This window comes from Rhinolophus hipposideros (genome assembly GCF_964194185.1).
Source record: "Rhinolophus hipposideros genome assembly, chromosome: 22".
Classification (NCBI taxonomy): Eukaryota; Metazoa; Chordata; class Mammalia; order Chiroptera; family Rhinolophidae; genus Rhinolophus; species Rhinolophus hipposideros.
Genome location: NC_138068.1, coordinates 37900517 through 37917008, shown reverse-complemented (window position 1 = coordinate 37917008; position 16492 = coordinate 37900517). Strand labels below are relative to the sequence as shown.

Below are 16492 nucleotides of genomic sequence, written 5' to 3'. Positions count from 1 at the left end.
CAGGAGCTTGTACTGTGAGCAAAAGCTGGGGATCTCGTGCCTTTATTCTGCAGTGCGTGCTCAGAGAATAGAATGGCAGTCAGACCTGCCTACACTGTTGACATTGGAATCGCCTGTTCCCCTTCAACGACCCCTACCATTATTTTTTTATTGGAGTATAATTGACCTCAACATTATTTAATTTTTTGAAGAAGGCAAATGCATTTAGATGAAATTAATTGCACGTGGAGCAATTGCACTTTGAATTCTGTCTTTGAGCCAGTCCTTTGGAGTTTAGCAGTATTAATGCTTCTCTATAAAGTTTTAACCAAATGAAAAATTTTCACTCAGCCACTATTGACAGTATTTAACTACTATGGTTGCCAAACAGGGGTACTTTTTGCACCTAGGGGCCATTTGGCACTGTTGAAGACAATTTTGGTGGTCACAACTCTTTGCACATATACACTACTACCATTTAGCAGGTAGAGGCCAGGAATGCTACTAAGCTTTTACAATGCATGGGACAGTACCCCATACTCCACAACAAAGAGTGATCTGGCCCAAAGTGTCAACAGTGTCAAGATTGAGAAACTCCTCTAACCAACCGGCAAAGGGCAACGAGTTGGAACTTGCTGGTTTTTAGGGCATAGCCTAAGGCAGCCTCTCATTAAGCCCAACCACTCTTTTAAGTTTATGCAGATTTTTCATTGTGTTCATACATTGAAATGTCACAAATTGCTTACCATCAGCCTATGTAAGGTTCCAGCTTAGAGACAGGTGCTATTGTTCTGTGTGTCCCCAGCACATCACCTATATCCCAGGAGGTGAAAATCCCACTTTGAGAAGCTTGGGGCTAAACTGAGTCAGTATCTCTACCCTAACTAATGAGTCAGTATCTCTACCCTAACCTGGGCTAATGACGAGACCAGGGCCTGGCCCAGTGGTATTATCTGCAGATGCCCAGTGAGGCCAGACTTTTGGTATAGCTTGCCCTTTCCTAAACACTACACTATACTAAGTTTTATTTTCCAGTCACCTTGACATCTCAATACAACATCGATAGACTTTAAAAAAGTTATTGTAGTTTTTATTATGAAAATTATACTCATTGTAGAATAATTGGAATATAGACTGTGAAGAAGAAAATAAAAATCCTTTATAATCTTGTATTACTAGACAATCACTGGTTATATTTTGCAGATCCCTGGCAGTTGTATATACAAATGGAAACGTATAAGAACAGGGTTAAGAATGAAACTGGGATCATATGATATATCTACTTTTGTGGCCCTGCTTAAAATGTATTTCTTACTATCTTATAAATATTTTCTCATATAATTAAAAATAGCCATTCCATAATATATTTACTCCTTTTCTTAGACATAAATGGAAATCTATTTTTAGGTTTTAAACTGCTGCAATGAACATCACTTTATATATGTCTTTTTATCTCTGAGTTTCTAAAAGAGGCAATCTTGAGTGACAAAGAATAAATGTTTGAAGATTCTTGATCCATACTGCCATGTTATTGCTCTTTACAAAGCGTCTTAACTTATATTTTCACCAGCATTGCATAAAAATGCATCATTTGGCCCATCTGGTTCAAAATTTAGAATCATTAAAAAAAACAGTTTTGCCAATTTGGTGGGCAAATACGTAACCTCCTTGTTTGGAATTATATATTTTTTCCCACTACTAGTTGACTTTTTTTTTTTTTTTGTATCTTTACTGCTCATTGGTGTTCTTGCTTTATGAATAGCTTAGCAAAGCACCAAGACTCCAAAGATAATATCCTTTGTCTATTTTTTCTTTAATGATATTTTTCTTTTAATTGATTTGTTAGAGTTCTTCCTATATTATGGACCTTAACCAAATTTCTATCATCTATATTACATATATATTTTCCCCACTTTTTCTTCTTTTCTTTTGTATATTGCATTTGGACTTGCATAAGGTTTTCCACTATGTTACTTAAATCTATTATTTTTACCAATACATATTTTAAATATCATCTAAATCAATGTATTAAGGTACAAATAATGCCTTTCTTCACGAAATCTTCTTCATGAAATAATTTCATTCAAACTATTGACAAACACCTTTGACATTTGTGCGTTTATCCTCAATAGGTCATTGATTACCGTTTGAGTCACCAAGCTGTTCTTCTTGGCTCATTGTGATAGTCATTGGTGCTGGTTTACCAGATATTTCTAACTTCCCATATATTGTCTTGGGTGTGGTTGGGTGGGATCTTGTAAACCATTTCAATCAATGAATTTTTGAGTGGGAATGACTGATACCAAGTATCATTTCTAGGCTGAACCATTTACTTGTCAGTGCCAGATGATGCTCAGTTCTCTTTCCCTCTGCATGGTTACTGGCAATGTTCCCGCACCCTGGGAGACTGTGATGAGCAAAGCCTGCTTCTGACCATGATGGATGTGTAGTTGAATGAGAAATCTTTGTGGGTAAAGCCTCTGAGCTTCTGGGGCTACTTGTTACCACAGCATAAGGTAGCCTCTCCTGATTGATACAGTTCATTCTGTTCACTTCCATTTAGATTATATCAGATAGAGCATTAAAAAAAAAAATCTGTGTATTGCAGTCCCTGGAATTTTTATTCCAAACCACAAGTAGCCATTTGTATAAAATTAGAACATTGCTTTTTTCACTTTTCCCTAGATGTATGTTCTTACTCTTGACAACTTAACCACATACTGAATTGCTTTTTATTTTTTTAGTGTGAATAATAACCTTTTAATTCAAAAGACATTAAGTACCCCACAAGTATAGTGAATAGTATAAATGACTGCCCTTGTGTCCATTACTCAGCCTTAACAATGACCAGACTTGCAGAGTTTTTAAAGGTTTTATGTAATGATATTTATTACTCTCTTTTTTGTTAAATATATTCCCTGTGTGTTTATGCTTAGAAAGTTGCTCTTTGGCACAATATCAGTGATTGACTTATATTTTCATACAGCTGTTTTATGTTTTCATTCTTTGGGTACTTCTTTTCTGTACATGGAGTGTTAGAGATGGTGGCGAAGTCACACATAGCCTTAAGTATGAGCAATGGGTGAATGGATCGTCCTGAAAGGAGTTGGGCTTACTTTCAAAGAACTGCTGGTCACAACTAAAGGGGGTTGTCCCAATTTATGTTTCCTAAAAAACAAATGCTGAGATTAGAAATTGGGAGCAGGTAGTTAATTTGGCGGGAGGTGAGCTCAGGAAGCACTAGTGAGACAGGGAAGGGAGAAAAGACAACCAGATGAGGACAGATGACCAAGCTCCCCCTGTGGGCAACTGGGCTCAGTCTCTGGAGAGTACTGTGAACCTGCCACCAGAACAGTAAGGCTGGTGGCTGCCCCCAGGGTAACTCCCCATGGAGCATGCCCTGGGAGGTACACTCCCTGGTGCCCAGAAGGTCCTCAGGCAGAGGGGCAGACAGAGGCTGGCTGGCTCCACTGGAGTTGTGTGCTGCAGCCACTCACGGGCATTGCACAGTCTGCTTTGGTATCCCCACTGGCTTCTGGGGAGTTCAGCAGGAGTGGGGTGAGGGTGTTGGGATCTCCTGGAAAGCCAAAGGAAGAATGATGCAGCCTCCTGAAACCTACCAACTCACCAACTTATCAGAAATGAAAGAGGGATTGTAACTGCAACAACTGTTTCAGAGGTTAACTTGTAGACTGTTGCTGCCCCAGCCCCTGCTGAGTTGTGAGCCTTCATTTGGTTTCAGAGCACAAATCAGGGCTCGTAGAGTGTTCCTGAGAGCTCCTTGGTAGGAGGCATCCATTGCCTGCCAGAGGCCCTGGCACTTGCTGCCACTGTGTCAGACCCACTGCTCTGATTAAATTTCAGTAAGTGGCACCAGGGCATTGCCTGGCCTAGTCCTGATTAATCACTGTCTCTCTAGGCAGCCCACTCCCTCCTGCCGTTTTTCTGAACGGTGGCTTTTGAGCCACTTTCTTGCAAGAAACCCCTCCCTAGTACATTCCAGTCCAGTGATCTGGGATCTGTGCTTGTTGCCCTTTGCAACCCCCCCAGGGAATAAAGAATCAATTCTCTGCCTTATCTGTGCCTCAGAGGATTTTCTATATCTTTGTCTTTAAATATTCCTAAGATGTTCCCACTGGTAGCAACCATGAGTGTGATTAATAAGAGGTTGGGGTGTAGTCATCAGAGCCAGCTAAAAATGTGCTAGGGTTGCCTGGGGTGCCTGCATTTCCTCAAGAAGTGGAAAGAAGTTCATGAATCAAATGTCACTTTCAAGGCCCTCTAGTGTTATCTGAACTCCTCCTCTTGTTGTTAGAGCAGTATAACAAGTTGTGTCCTGCAAAGGCTGGACTTCATTGCTCCATCACTCTCTGTGTAAAAGGGCTACACCTTTTTTTGCCTAGTAAACATATCGCCTTACCCAGAAAGTGATGACTCTGGGTCTCAGATGAGGTTTTACTCAAACTGCACTGTGGAAACTGCAGCAGAGACGGCAGTGGGCATTGGCCCATATCTCTTAGACTTTATATATTCTGTGCACAGGAATTTCCAAATGCCAGCACAGGCATCTCTTTGTTCTAAGGGCTTTCTCCCAAGAGACTGAAGGCTGCTCTGCACACCTGTCCAAGGCTGAAAGTGCAGGGGCAGTTACTTAGACAATGATGTTTACCCCAGCTCCCTTGCCATCCGGTGGGATAACTTCAGTGTGTGTTCTATATGGTTTGCCAGTTTCTCAGTGGGATGAAACCTCAATGCTCACAGTCATAGCTGGCTCAAGAACATACTCTGTATTGGTCCCTTTCTTCTCTGCTACACCTCTCCATTCACTATTGGTGCTCCCTTGATCTCCCAAATCAACTACTTGAACTCAATCCTTATCTTCGGGTCTTCTGTGGGATCCCAAACTAAGAATTTAATTATTAGCTATCTCGTAATTCAGGGGTCTGACTGTTGCCTATTCCTCATATATACTGTGAAGACTGCTTTAACTATAAATTCCACATGTAGACTATGAAGTTAAAAAGGAAAAGATTGAAATAAATAACGGGGAAATGATTTCCTCTTCCCTTCCTTTCACCTGCTTTTTGCTGCCTCCTCAAGTATTTATTGACCAAACTTAGGAAATGCAAACTCAAATCCCTAAGAAGTCAGGTAGGTGGTGTTTTCCTGTGAAGCAGATATGAGATGATTGGGAGTGGTGGCGTTTGTTGTAAACAGTACACTCCAGATAAAGGTCTCTTATCCTCCTTTTCATCTTCATTTTTATCATTACTATGTTGGTCAAAGAAAACCTATCTGTAAGATGCTAAAATTCAAACACATGCATAACTGCCTTTGTGTAATATGTAATTATCTGACTCCTTTGTTTAGGTGGAGACCAACTTTCAGAGGTGGGTTTTCCTTTCAAGTACACCAGACAATTGAAATAACTGGGAGGAAATGTACAACAGGAACGTATAATACATGATCTCTCACGAAATTCTACAACACTGTCCAAAAATTTCACCTTAAAACCAGGAAAGAATCATCCCCACAACTTGGGGGAAAGTCAAATGAGAAATCACATATATATTTTATCATACCCACTTCATTTTCTAAAACATTTACATGTTGTCATCTGAAGATAAACCATAACAATTTTTCTCTTAAGTTTCAGCATGCTTGGTATGCTTTGCAGAACAGTCATATTTGAAAGGGCCTTTTTAGTTGCGGCAGCAGAAGCTACAGACGGAGGAGACAGAAATACCCAGACTTGAAATATGGTGGAGAAGCTCAAAAGTTCGTGGAAAATGATAGGAGGCAGTCAGGGATGTGCTGCATTGAGTGACATCTATATTGTAAATTCAGACTGAGGGCAGACGTAACCTACTCACCTGACTCTCTTTTGGCCTCCGGTGTCAAACAATGCTTCTTAGTGAAAATCTGTGTCTGCTGGGGAAGAGGGTCATGTGCCAAGTATTCCTCGCATATCTGCTGTCACCTGGATGTGCAACCATTTCTCTCCAGCCACACAGTTAATATTGTGACAAGGAAATAAGTTGTTTGCGTGTAAAAATTTCATTCTAAAATCTCCTAATAATCGGGTGCATTGAAATGGGGCCATCCGAACCGCCATCCTGTTGGTAGACCCCCTCTGTAAACGGCATTATGCCATGTAAATGTCAGGAGTCCTCTTGCGGTCTCAGATGGACTGAATGTCAACAGCTGGTTGGCATAACCTTGTTATAAAACATTACTGCATTATTTCCTCAATGTGCCTGTCCCAGCGTAGCAATCAATGTTTAGTCACTGTCATGGATGCTGTTTACTTTCAAGGACTCAGTTTCCCATTTCATAATTGTGTTTCTGGGGTCCTTTTGTTGAATACATAAGTGCTGAATGGCCTAAGGTGTGAGGTCTTTACTTGAAATACTTAGAAATTTTGTCCTCCACAGTCTTGGGTAACTTGAGTACTACGCTTGGGAAAGTTGTTATTTTTTAAAAACACAAAGCCTTTGTGTTTCAGGTGTTTTTCCTCTTCCCAAAGGGACTTTGCAGATGCATGAAGGCAGCGCTGGCCCTGTGTTGTAGGTAGAATAAGTGGGTATGTAACTACTATAATTGAAGGGAAGCCAGCAGAGTCTCCTAACCAGCAGTGTGCTGGCAAATATGTAACAACCTTTTCTCTAAAGAGGGCACAATTTCCATGTCTAATTTCAAGTTATCAATGCAATGTCGTCAGGAGCCAACTCCAGTTTGGCACTGCCCCTCTTGCAGAAACATTTTCTCTCCTATTATTACATCAGAGAATTTTTGCATGCTTCTCTTTTGAGGGACTATATTAGAGAATGGAGGAAGGATACTTTCAAGGTTTCAGATAGGAAGAAAAAAGTTGCAATTGGATCAACTTGGCTATAAAAGAGAGAGCCAGGTGACACCAAGGATAACCTGGAAAAGTAACCATGTAGCTTCCATACTTCTTGAGTCTGGCCAAATTCCTTTTTTGACTCTCCATGCTAAGACTGGAAGGTGTGTTGGTTTTCTAGGGCTGCCATAACAAAGTACCACAAACTGGGTGGCATGAACAACAGAAACATATTGTGTAGCAGTTCTGGAGGCTAGAAGTCCAAGATCAAGGCGTTGTCAGGGTTGGTTCCTTCTGAGGGCTGTGAGGGAAGGATCTATTCTATCTCTTTCTCCTAGCTTCTGGTTGTTTGCTGCCAATTTTGGCATTCCTTTGCTTGTAAAAGTATCACCCTGATCTCTGCATTCATCTTCTCATGACATTCTCCTTGTGTGTGTCTGTGTTCAAATTACCCCTTTTCATACAAGACACTAGTTATATTGGATTAGGGCCTGCTCTGCTCATCTTAGATAATTATATCTATAATGACTCTACTTCCACATAAGGTCACATTATGAGGTACTGGGGATTAGGACTTCAACATATGAATTTTGGGGGACAGAATTAAACGCATAACAGAGGGGAAGCATATGGTCTTATATTTCTATTTAGGCCTTTGAAAGAATTCAACAGTTCAGAAGAAACTTCATCAGAGCGGTGAAAAGTCAGTATGAGTGTAGATGACTGCTACTGGATGTGATTGGAATAGAAAAGAAAGGGGCTCCGTTAGCAACCTCTAACTATCCTCTGACCCTTCTAGTTCTAAACATTTCCAACAGAACCACATTTCTTATTTTGGGAGACTACCAGAGGGAGGTGTATCTCCCCTAATTTGGGGCTAAAATTCTCCCTAAAGCATTGGAGTGGGAGCAGATAGCAGTTGGGGTGGAAGCTGACAGTTTGTGACAAATGGGGATGCTGATAGGGCCCTGTTCAAGCAGAAATACCACATGAACATCAGACTCAAGAAAGAGGATAAATGGATCCAGAAGATGGATACACAAAGCCAGTGAGAAATAGGCAAGGTGAGAGTGACTGAGTCCCATGACTGCAGGGCCCTGGTGGGGATCTCCATACACTCTGTGACCAGCATCCTGCAGCCACCTTGGGTCCAGAACACCAGTCTACATGAGGTCATGCTTGAATCCACACCATTGTCCTCATTACTCCTCATGGATATTTACAATAAGAAACCCCTTCAGTTGAGCTACCTGGATCTCTGTTCCTGTGACTTAGAGACAAATTAGAGCATGTGGCTCAATCATCAATCCGTTCAACACACCACCCTGATGAGAACATGCAGTGCAGTTCCTTCCAGAAAATGCATCACCTCGACTGCTCTTTCCTATACATTGTGGACTTTTTAAAGCAACACATCTATGGTCTTAGTATCTTAAGTTTACATCATATGTATCCTAGAGATCATTTAGGGTGGCACCTTTCAAGCTTTAATGTGCTCTTATTAAAATGCAGATTCTGATACATCAGGTGGGTAGGTGGGGTGAGGCTGAGATGCTGCGTTTCTCACAAACTCCCAGGTAGGCCAGTAGCCACACTTTGAGAAGCACTGATACTGACTATTTCACAGGAGAAGAAAGTGAGGAATGGAGAAGTGGCTAGTCTGAAGTCCCACAGCCAATGAGGGACAGGACTGAAGTTCAAACTCAGGTCTCTCAACTGTCAAGCTCAGTTCTCCACTTGTGTGAAGATGTACATACGGACAGGTTAGCAGAAAAAGTCTGTCATTCTGAGTGATGATTCCATTCATTTAGTGCCCCATGTGCTTCCTCCCATGTGGAGCCTGTGAGAGCCGTGATTAGAAGAGAAATTGTGGCTGGAAAGATATAAAGGGCCTGATGGGCCTGGCTGTGTTCCAATAAAACTTTATTTACAAAGATAGCTGGTTGGCTACATTTGGCCTGAGGGTCAAGGTTGGCTGAACCCTGCTCTGAGGGTTTGCACTCTGTTTGTCTTACTGTTTTCTATTGTTTACAGCCCAGATGCTATTAATTTTTGTCCAATGAGGTGCTTTAATCTGTAAAGACTAGGAATGTGTGTAAGCAAGCAACAATTTGAAGAACCAAAGTTAGATTTTTCATGCCTAAATTTGATCTAATTAAACTGAGCTCATTTCATCAATTCCTTTATAAATTTTACATCGCTTAGTATTCAGAGGCTTAGATTCAATATGATTACAAATAAACATGCAGGAACAAAAGCTAAGGAATGATTTTGCTGGTCATGGCTGGTGAAGATAAGGGGAGGGGGAAGGAGTGGCAGCAAACCTAGCCTAAAAATATCTGTGTTGTTAGGCACAAACTTAGTTCTGAGCTTCATGAAAGCCAAGGAAAAGAGTGAACTCTAGTGGGTTAATGTCATAGGGTGGGTTCCTTAGAAGCAGAGTCAGAGGCAAGGACTTAGGTGCACGAGACGTATTAAAGGAGAGCTCAGGAGAAAGCTGTGAGTGGGAGAATAAAACAGGAGATGGTGCGGAAGGAACCCCCAAATGATGTGTTCTCGAGTAAAGTCAATCATTGGCTTGATTCACTGGGAGCTCTGAAGCATAAATTACACCTCAGTGTGGTCCCTGCTGGAGAGAAGCAGCCTGGCCCTTTCTACTCTGAATCAGTCCATCATTAGCTATGGCTGCCTTCTGGGTGTGGGTGGGCAGAGAACCTTCTGGATAAGAGCTCTCCCATCAGCCAGGGCAATTCTCCAGGGAAGGGGCAGGTGTGAGTCAGCAGCAGCAAACATTTACAGCAGCCAGGGGTGGGTCGCCAAAGGCTTCCATTACTGTTAAAGATTTCTATACAACTTTTAATATTTCAGCCATCAAATTTTATTATGTATTAATTCCACATCTATTTATTGAGCATCTGACTCACCATGTTTCAAGTCCTAGGCTATTCCTGAGGATGAATAACTGGAGAGAAAAACATGTGTTCTCTGACCTCAGGAAATGTATAGAAAAAGTAGCCTTTGCTATTATCAAAAAACAAAGAGGTAACAAGTGTTGTCCAGCATGTGGAGAAAAGGGAACCCTTGTGCATTGTTGGTGGGAATGTCAATTGGTACAGCCGTTATGGAAATCAGTATGGAGGTTCCTCAAAAAATTAAAAATAGAACTACCCTATGACCCAGCAGTCCCACTTCTGGGTATATATTCACAGAACATGAAATCAGTATCTTGAAGAGGTATCTGCACTTCCACGTTTATTGCAGCATTATTCACCACCTAAGTGTCCATCGACACAACAACGGGTAAAAAAAATGTCATACACACACACACACACTGGAATATTATTCATCCATAAAAAGAAGAAAATCTGCCATTTGTGACAACACAGATGGAACTTGAGGGCCTTTTGCTAAGGGATATATGTCAGATAGAGAAAGACAAATACGGTATGATCTCACTTACATGTGGCAACTACAAACACCATAGTCATAGAAACACAGAGTAGAATGGTGATTGTCAGGGGCTGTGAGAGCTGGTGGGGGCATTGAGAAGATGTTGGTCAAAGGGCACACATTTCCAGTTACATGATAAATAACTTCTGGGTATATAATGTAGAGCAGAGTGACTATAGTTTGGAAAAGAAAACAGTGCTTGGCATTTTGTAACTTTTTTTAAAAAAAAAAGTAAAGAAAAAGTAAACTTCAGTTGTCCACCCTAATTTTCTTCAATATTTTTACCTTTCTAAGCTACTGTTAAAAAAACAGGGTTCTGATACCTCTTTTAGTGTTATACATGTATAAGTAATGTGCTTATGTGTTTTCCATATACAGACTGTAAATAATTTAAAAATACAGAGAACAGATGCATTTTATAATTTATTTATAATAGTGCTAGTTTATGTAACCAAATATGGCTATAGCCATTTTATCTATTTGAAATTTGTCAAAGTCCAAGAAGCAAAATTTTAAAATACTCCTAAAATTGATTTCCAAAACTCCATCTTCTAAACCTCATACACTTGTCTTTCCCTCATTTAAGACCTGATTACTCTTATTCTACACACCATTGTTGTAATCTTTGGGATGTGATTCCCACACAATGACAGATTAGACAAACAAACTGAAAGCATGGAGAGGGCATTGGTGTCAACCTGATGGCAACTCTAATCCTGAAAAAAGACGGAGTGAGGCAAAATGACTACTCTGAGTAGTGGGTGTTGTGGCACCAGTGAGCAGCAATTCTGAATTTAGCACATCGCAGGAACATGTGAAAACAACATTTTGCTAAGTCAGGTAAGGAGTCTTCCAGCTGAGGCCCAGGAATGGTGGAGCAGAGACAAGCATCCCCACTGGGCCCATCTGAATTCCTGACCCACAGAATCCACAAGCCTAGTAGAACGTTGTGTTTTATGTTACAGAGTTTTGGGGTGGTGGATTAAGTGTCCCTAATAACCTGGACAAGAACCCACCCTTTGTATGGGCACGTCCCAGTGCGAAGCACCTGCGTATTTATCCCATTTACACCTCACAACGATCCCAGGAGGAACGTACGTATGGTTATCACCGTATTACAGGCAAGGAAACGGAGGCATAGTGATGTCAAGTCACTTGCAGATAAAGGCTCAGACACTGAGTGGCGTAATGGGGACCTGAACCCAGGGAGACTGATCCCGGAGCCTGGCTCATGTCTTGTCTGGGGTGGTACCTGCCCTGAGATAGCAGAGAGGGAATCTCCTTTCTCTTCTTTTTCTCACTATACCAGCTGACCAGCATAGTGACCCACGTCTGCCACCCCATCCCCCATCCGCGCTGCCCTCCCTCTGGAGGCTCTGCCTCCTGTCTCCTTGGCTCCGTTCCTGGGCTAATCTCAGGGAGCTGCGACCACGGAGACAGGAGCCCCGGGGCTCAGACCACCTGCCTGGGGGCGTTGTGGGTTCACAGCCCCGGCTGCTACCCCTTGAATCCACCGCCCAGTTTGCACAGACGCTGGACTGCCTGCAGGTTGCTCCCAGCCAGGACTGGCAGGGTGGCGGCGCTAGTCAGGCCCCTCCCGCTGACACCAGAGCAGAGTGAGACCTTTCTTCTTCCCCTTCCTTCACAAGGGCCAGACCCGAGTCACCGTCGGCGTCTGAAGGCGCTTCCTGCCTTCTGCCTTCACCTCCTTTTCATCCTTCACAGGCACCCCTCCAATAAATCTGCACGTCTAACCCTGTTTTGGGGTCCATTTCTCACAGAACCGGAGCTAACGCACTAACGCAGAGGGTAACAGCCCCACCTTCGCCCTCTGCCCTGCCACATCCTCTTCTATCGTCACCTCCTTTCCACCCCGTGTGCCCCCCCACCCAGTGTTGGATCAGGGCCTCGTGGCGGCAGGAACAACTCTACCTTGTTGACACCATCAGCCATCGCCTGAAGCGTGAGCTCTCTGGGCCCATCCACCGTCTTTCCGTTGTCTGTCGGGCCCCAGCTGGCGCTGTAGATGTCGATCAGTTGGGGCATATGGCTGATGGAAGAGGCCTCGATGATGTCTGTCATAAATGGCTGGTCCAGCATCCGGATACCTGTGGACACGTGTGGGCAGGGAAACAGCATTTTGGTTCCCAGTTCACAGGAGACATGGTGGGGAGGAGGGTTCGAGTCCCGGGTACGGTTGAGGAGTTGGCCATCTGGGTACCCTGAGGGCTGCGGTGGAATCCTGAGTCCAACCTGCGTGTGGTGTGTGGGTTACACCTTCAAAGGATGGAGAAGGAAGCACAGACTGGCTCACCAGATCCTTTTTGGACCCCACCTTTGCCTTTCCTTATGTAACTATTTGAAGACAATTTTATTACCCTAGCAAAGTTTACTGGAATTCCCAATGCGGAGAGACTACCTTTGTTGAAAACATTCCTTGATAAGTCTGTTTCTAAGTGGAAAGTCAGCCTCCAAGGACTGAGTGTTGACTGGGGTCAAGTTTCAGAGGAGAAATGAAGCTACTGTGCATGACAATGGGGGGAGGCAATAGATATTAGATATTTAAGGAGAAATCCCACAGGGCAAAGGTCCGAAGAGGGCAGAAACAGTACAGGTACACTTCATGTCAGGAAAAGAGGAACTCCCGGTTGCATTGTATCTGAGTAGGGACTTTGGGGAGCACAAAAATGTTGCATGGGTTGTTCTAAAATATACTAATAATGGGGTGTGTGATACAACCACCTTCTCTTTTTATTCTATGGCATCTTTGTAAAGTCTGTGCTACTCTCTGATGCCTTGTGGTAATAACTTCTTGCTGGAAAGCTGAAAAGGAGCAGAGTCCTGCAGTCCAAGATTGTGGGGGGATAAACCTGAGTTGGGCAGTGGGACACAGGGAGAAGGGGCACGCCTGTGGGCAACCATGGTTCACATCACCCTCTGGCTGTCAGTAAAAAGCTTCTCCAGGGTAAACTCAGCAACAGCCAATGGAATGGCATTCTGTCCCTCCATCACTAACGTCAAAACACTGCTGTTTGGGGCTATATTGTTCTCTGCTTGATATACTATTTAGTGGCAAGAAGCCTAGAATTTTAGTACAGCTGACTTAAGTCTGTACACGGGATTTTGAAATGAAGGGTCTGGGCTGTATGTAGTCAAAGCTTAGATGCTGATCCTCCTTACCTGTCCCCCATGGTCAAAGGATACTACTACATAAGCATCACATGATATGCAAATCAGTTTATTGCAACAACTTAGCTTCTTGCAGAGCATGTGAAATTGACATGAGACTTTCTTTTCTCTTAAGGTGTCTCTTCCTCAACATCTCATAGCCCATCCCTTGTGATTGCATTGTAACTTCCCCTTGTGCTCATCCCACTCCTGACTAACCTACATGTTTAGTAGGCATTTCCCCAGAAGACATTCTGGGTCCCACTCTCCAGGTCCTCCATTAGCACTGCACTTTCAGCCTTCCATTACAATTGTTTATTTGTCTGTTTCATTCACCATCATACAGCAAGGTCTTTGAGCACGGGGCATGTGTCTATTTTGTTCAGTTCTATGTCCCAGGGCATCAGCATTGTGCTTGGAATTTATCTTAAGCTTGATAAATATTTGATGAAGAAATGCATAGTATTATTACTTTATTTAGTTGATTTTCTCCTTAACTGAAAAGTCCAGAAGAACAAATAATAACAGATCCAGGTTTTCTATCCTCTACCATTACATTATAAATCAAGTCACCATTTTTTGCCAACAAATAATCCAATTATAAGTTAACCTCCTTTGTCCGGGAGGAGGTTCATTCGGAATAAGCATAGTCTATAGTTAGAACTTCCTGGAAGCTCAGTTTTATAGTTCATTTTATAAAGGATCGGAAATTGGAAACTCCACCTTTTGTGTTTGATCCATCTATATTTTACTTATTTAAAAAATGTGTTTAAAAAAGGTGGCCAACATGTCACAGAATAAACCAAATAATGCCCTTGCTTCTTGCAAGAAGTCATGCCCACTTTGCAGATGGGGAAACACTGCAGAGTATTGTATTCTACTTTCTTGCAAAGAGAAAACTCAGATTGTCTTTAACTTGTCTAGTGCCCAGATGATCAGGACTGAATAGCTACCTCAACTTGAAGATGAGAGAAATTCAACCCTGGCCAAAGTAGTCCTGGACTGTCCCATATGCTAGCCAATGGCAACACAGGATTTTGTCATACATCCAGCATATGGTGTATCCAGCTGTGCCCTGGACCCTCTCTCTTTGCAGCTCTTGAACCTCTGCTTCTTTCCCTCTTAATCCTCTCTCGGTCTCCCTTTGTGCTGCACAGAACATCATAGCTGGTGTGCATTCATCTTCTGACTATTTCAGCATCAAGGGAGGCAAGGACGGCCACAGACTGGGAGCAAGGCTCTCATTCATATTCAGGGGCCAGGTGCCCGACATTCTTTTAATCTTGTTAAGCTTGGGAGGAATGAGGCATGCATTAATTGAATGAGACACAACATTAATTTTTGCAAGAGACTGCAACATTAGAAGCCAAGACGGAAACTCAGGGTGACCCACAGGTTTTTAGGGAAGGCCTGTCCTCTGTCCCTGGGTGCTCTATGAGTGACAGAGAAAGAAAAGAGGAAAGACAAGAGAATGACAGTGAAAGGCAGAAGGAGAGAGGGAAAACCAGAGAGCTAGGATTATGTGTCTCACATTTGTAAAATGCTCTATTGGCTGATGTGATATGGTGGTGAAGAGACAGAGCACATAAAGCATCTATTCCCCCATCCCGGGACGGATCACCACATTAATGACCAGTGGTAACTCTGTACCTCCTTCCTCCCTTAGGGTCTGGGCCTACTTTCACAGTTTGCACTGCTGTTAGCTCTGGGCTCTAGCGGTTCATGACTCAGGGGATTTGACCTAACCCTTTCTGCCTCCTATTATAAAAGGTGACCTTGTACCTGACACCAGGAAATGCTACATCTGCCCACAAACCTCAGTGTCTCTAATTGCCACCTTTTGTTGCTTATAAATACTCGTTTGCAGGCTAAGGAGCAAATTCACGCTGATCTAGGTTTTAAGGATCTGAAAACATGGTAATTGTGATAATGGGTGATTTTTATTGCTTTATTTAAAAACCTCAGATAAAATATGTGTAAACCCATGGAAGTGTTATGAGTTTTATTTGCCAGATTGTGTAAGCAATTTATTCCTGGGAGAGATATTTTGACAATGGTCAACAGGGTGGTTTTCAAACTCTTCAGAATCTTTGATCAAAGGAGATCTCATACTGAAGTCCCATGCATAAATTTATATGCTCTGGCTTAAAAAGGAAGGCAGGTAAGATCAATCTCACCGGGCTTGGAAGCACCCTGGGGCTGCTCTGAGAAGCTCTGCAGAAGCCCAGGTGCCATGCTATACAGCCCACCTGCAAGTGGCGTGCTGGGCTCCACCCCAGTTACTCTCTGCCATCTTGCTTTGTTTCATTCCTAGCAGAAATCATTATCTTGCTTATTTGCTCATTGTCAGAATCTTCTTTTAGACTGTCAGCTGTGTGAGGGCAGGTGTCCTGTCTGCAGGCTCACTGCTGTATCCCACCACCCACAGCAGAACTGGGCACATAGTAGGCACCCAAAAGTAAGGCCTAGGTCTCCTTGGAACTGATTTGATTGGAATAAAGGAGCCAAGGTGAGATAGTGCTGGTAGAGGAGGAGATACTTGAGCTTCCTGGGTAGAAATTTTATCAGGGTTTGGTCCTTAGAACCTTATGCCCTTAATCCCTCAAATCCAACCATCTAACCTTTCTTTCATTCAACAGTTAATCTTCTCTGCTTATTGTGGCTTTCTTCATTGGCCCTCCTCTTTATTCCTTCCTCTCTTTCTATCATTTAGCAAATAGGGTTTGAACATCCACTGTGTGCAGATCTTGTGCTAGTTGCCAAAGTGAGAGACATGGCCCCCGTCCTCACGGAGACTGTTTTCTGCCTGAGGAGGAACATACTAATCAAGTAACCATGCACGAAAATATGAAATAACCAACAGTGGTTACTGCTGGGAAGGAAAAATTCAGCATGCTTTATCAAGTGTAGATGAGAAAACTGGTCTGGGACGTGGCCTTGGAGGAAAAATAAAAACCTGAGAACTGAAGGATGAAGAGGAAGGGACCAGATATAGTGTAGGGGGGAGGAATTCTGGGCAGAGGGAAGAGCATATACAAAGGCTGACTGCTA

The 16492-nt window shown here is 42.8% G+C and overlaps 1 protein-coding gene across 1 annotated transcript in view; it reads right to left on the bottom strand.

Annotated features, from left to right (window-relative positions):
* The window catches only part of PCSK2 (proprotein convertase subtilisin/kexin type 2), a 303867-nt gene that overhangs the window by 36643 nt on the left and 250732 nt on the right, over positions 1 to 16492 (bottom strand). The window contains exon 8 of the mRNA XM_081033946.1: positions 12206 to 12381. Within this exon, the coding sequence (XP_080890072.1) occupies positions 12206 to 12381 (176 nt within the window). The remainder of the gene's footprint in view (positions 1 to 12205; positions 12382 to 16492) is intronic.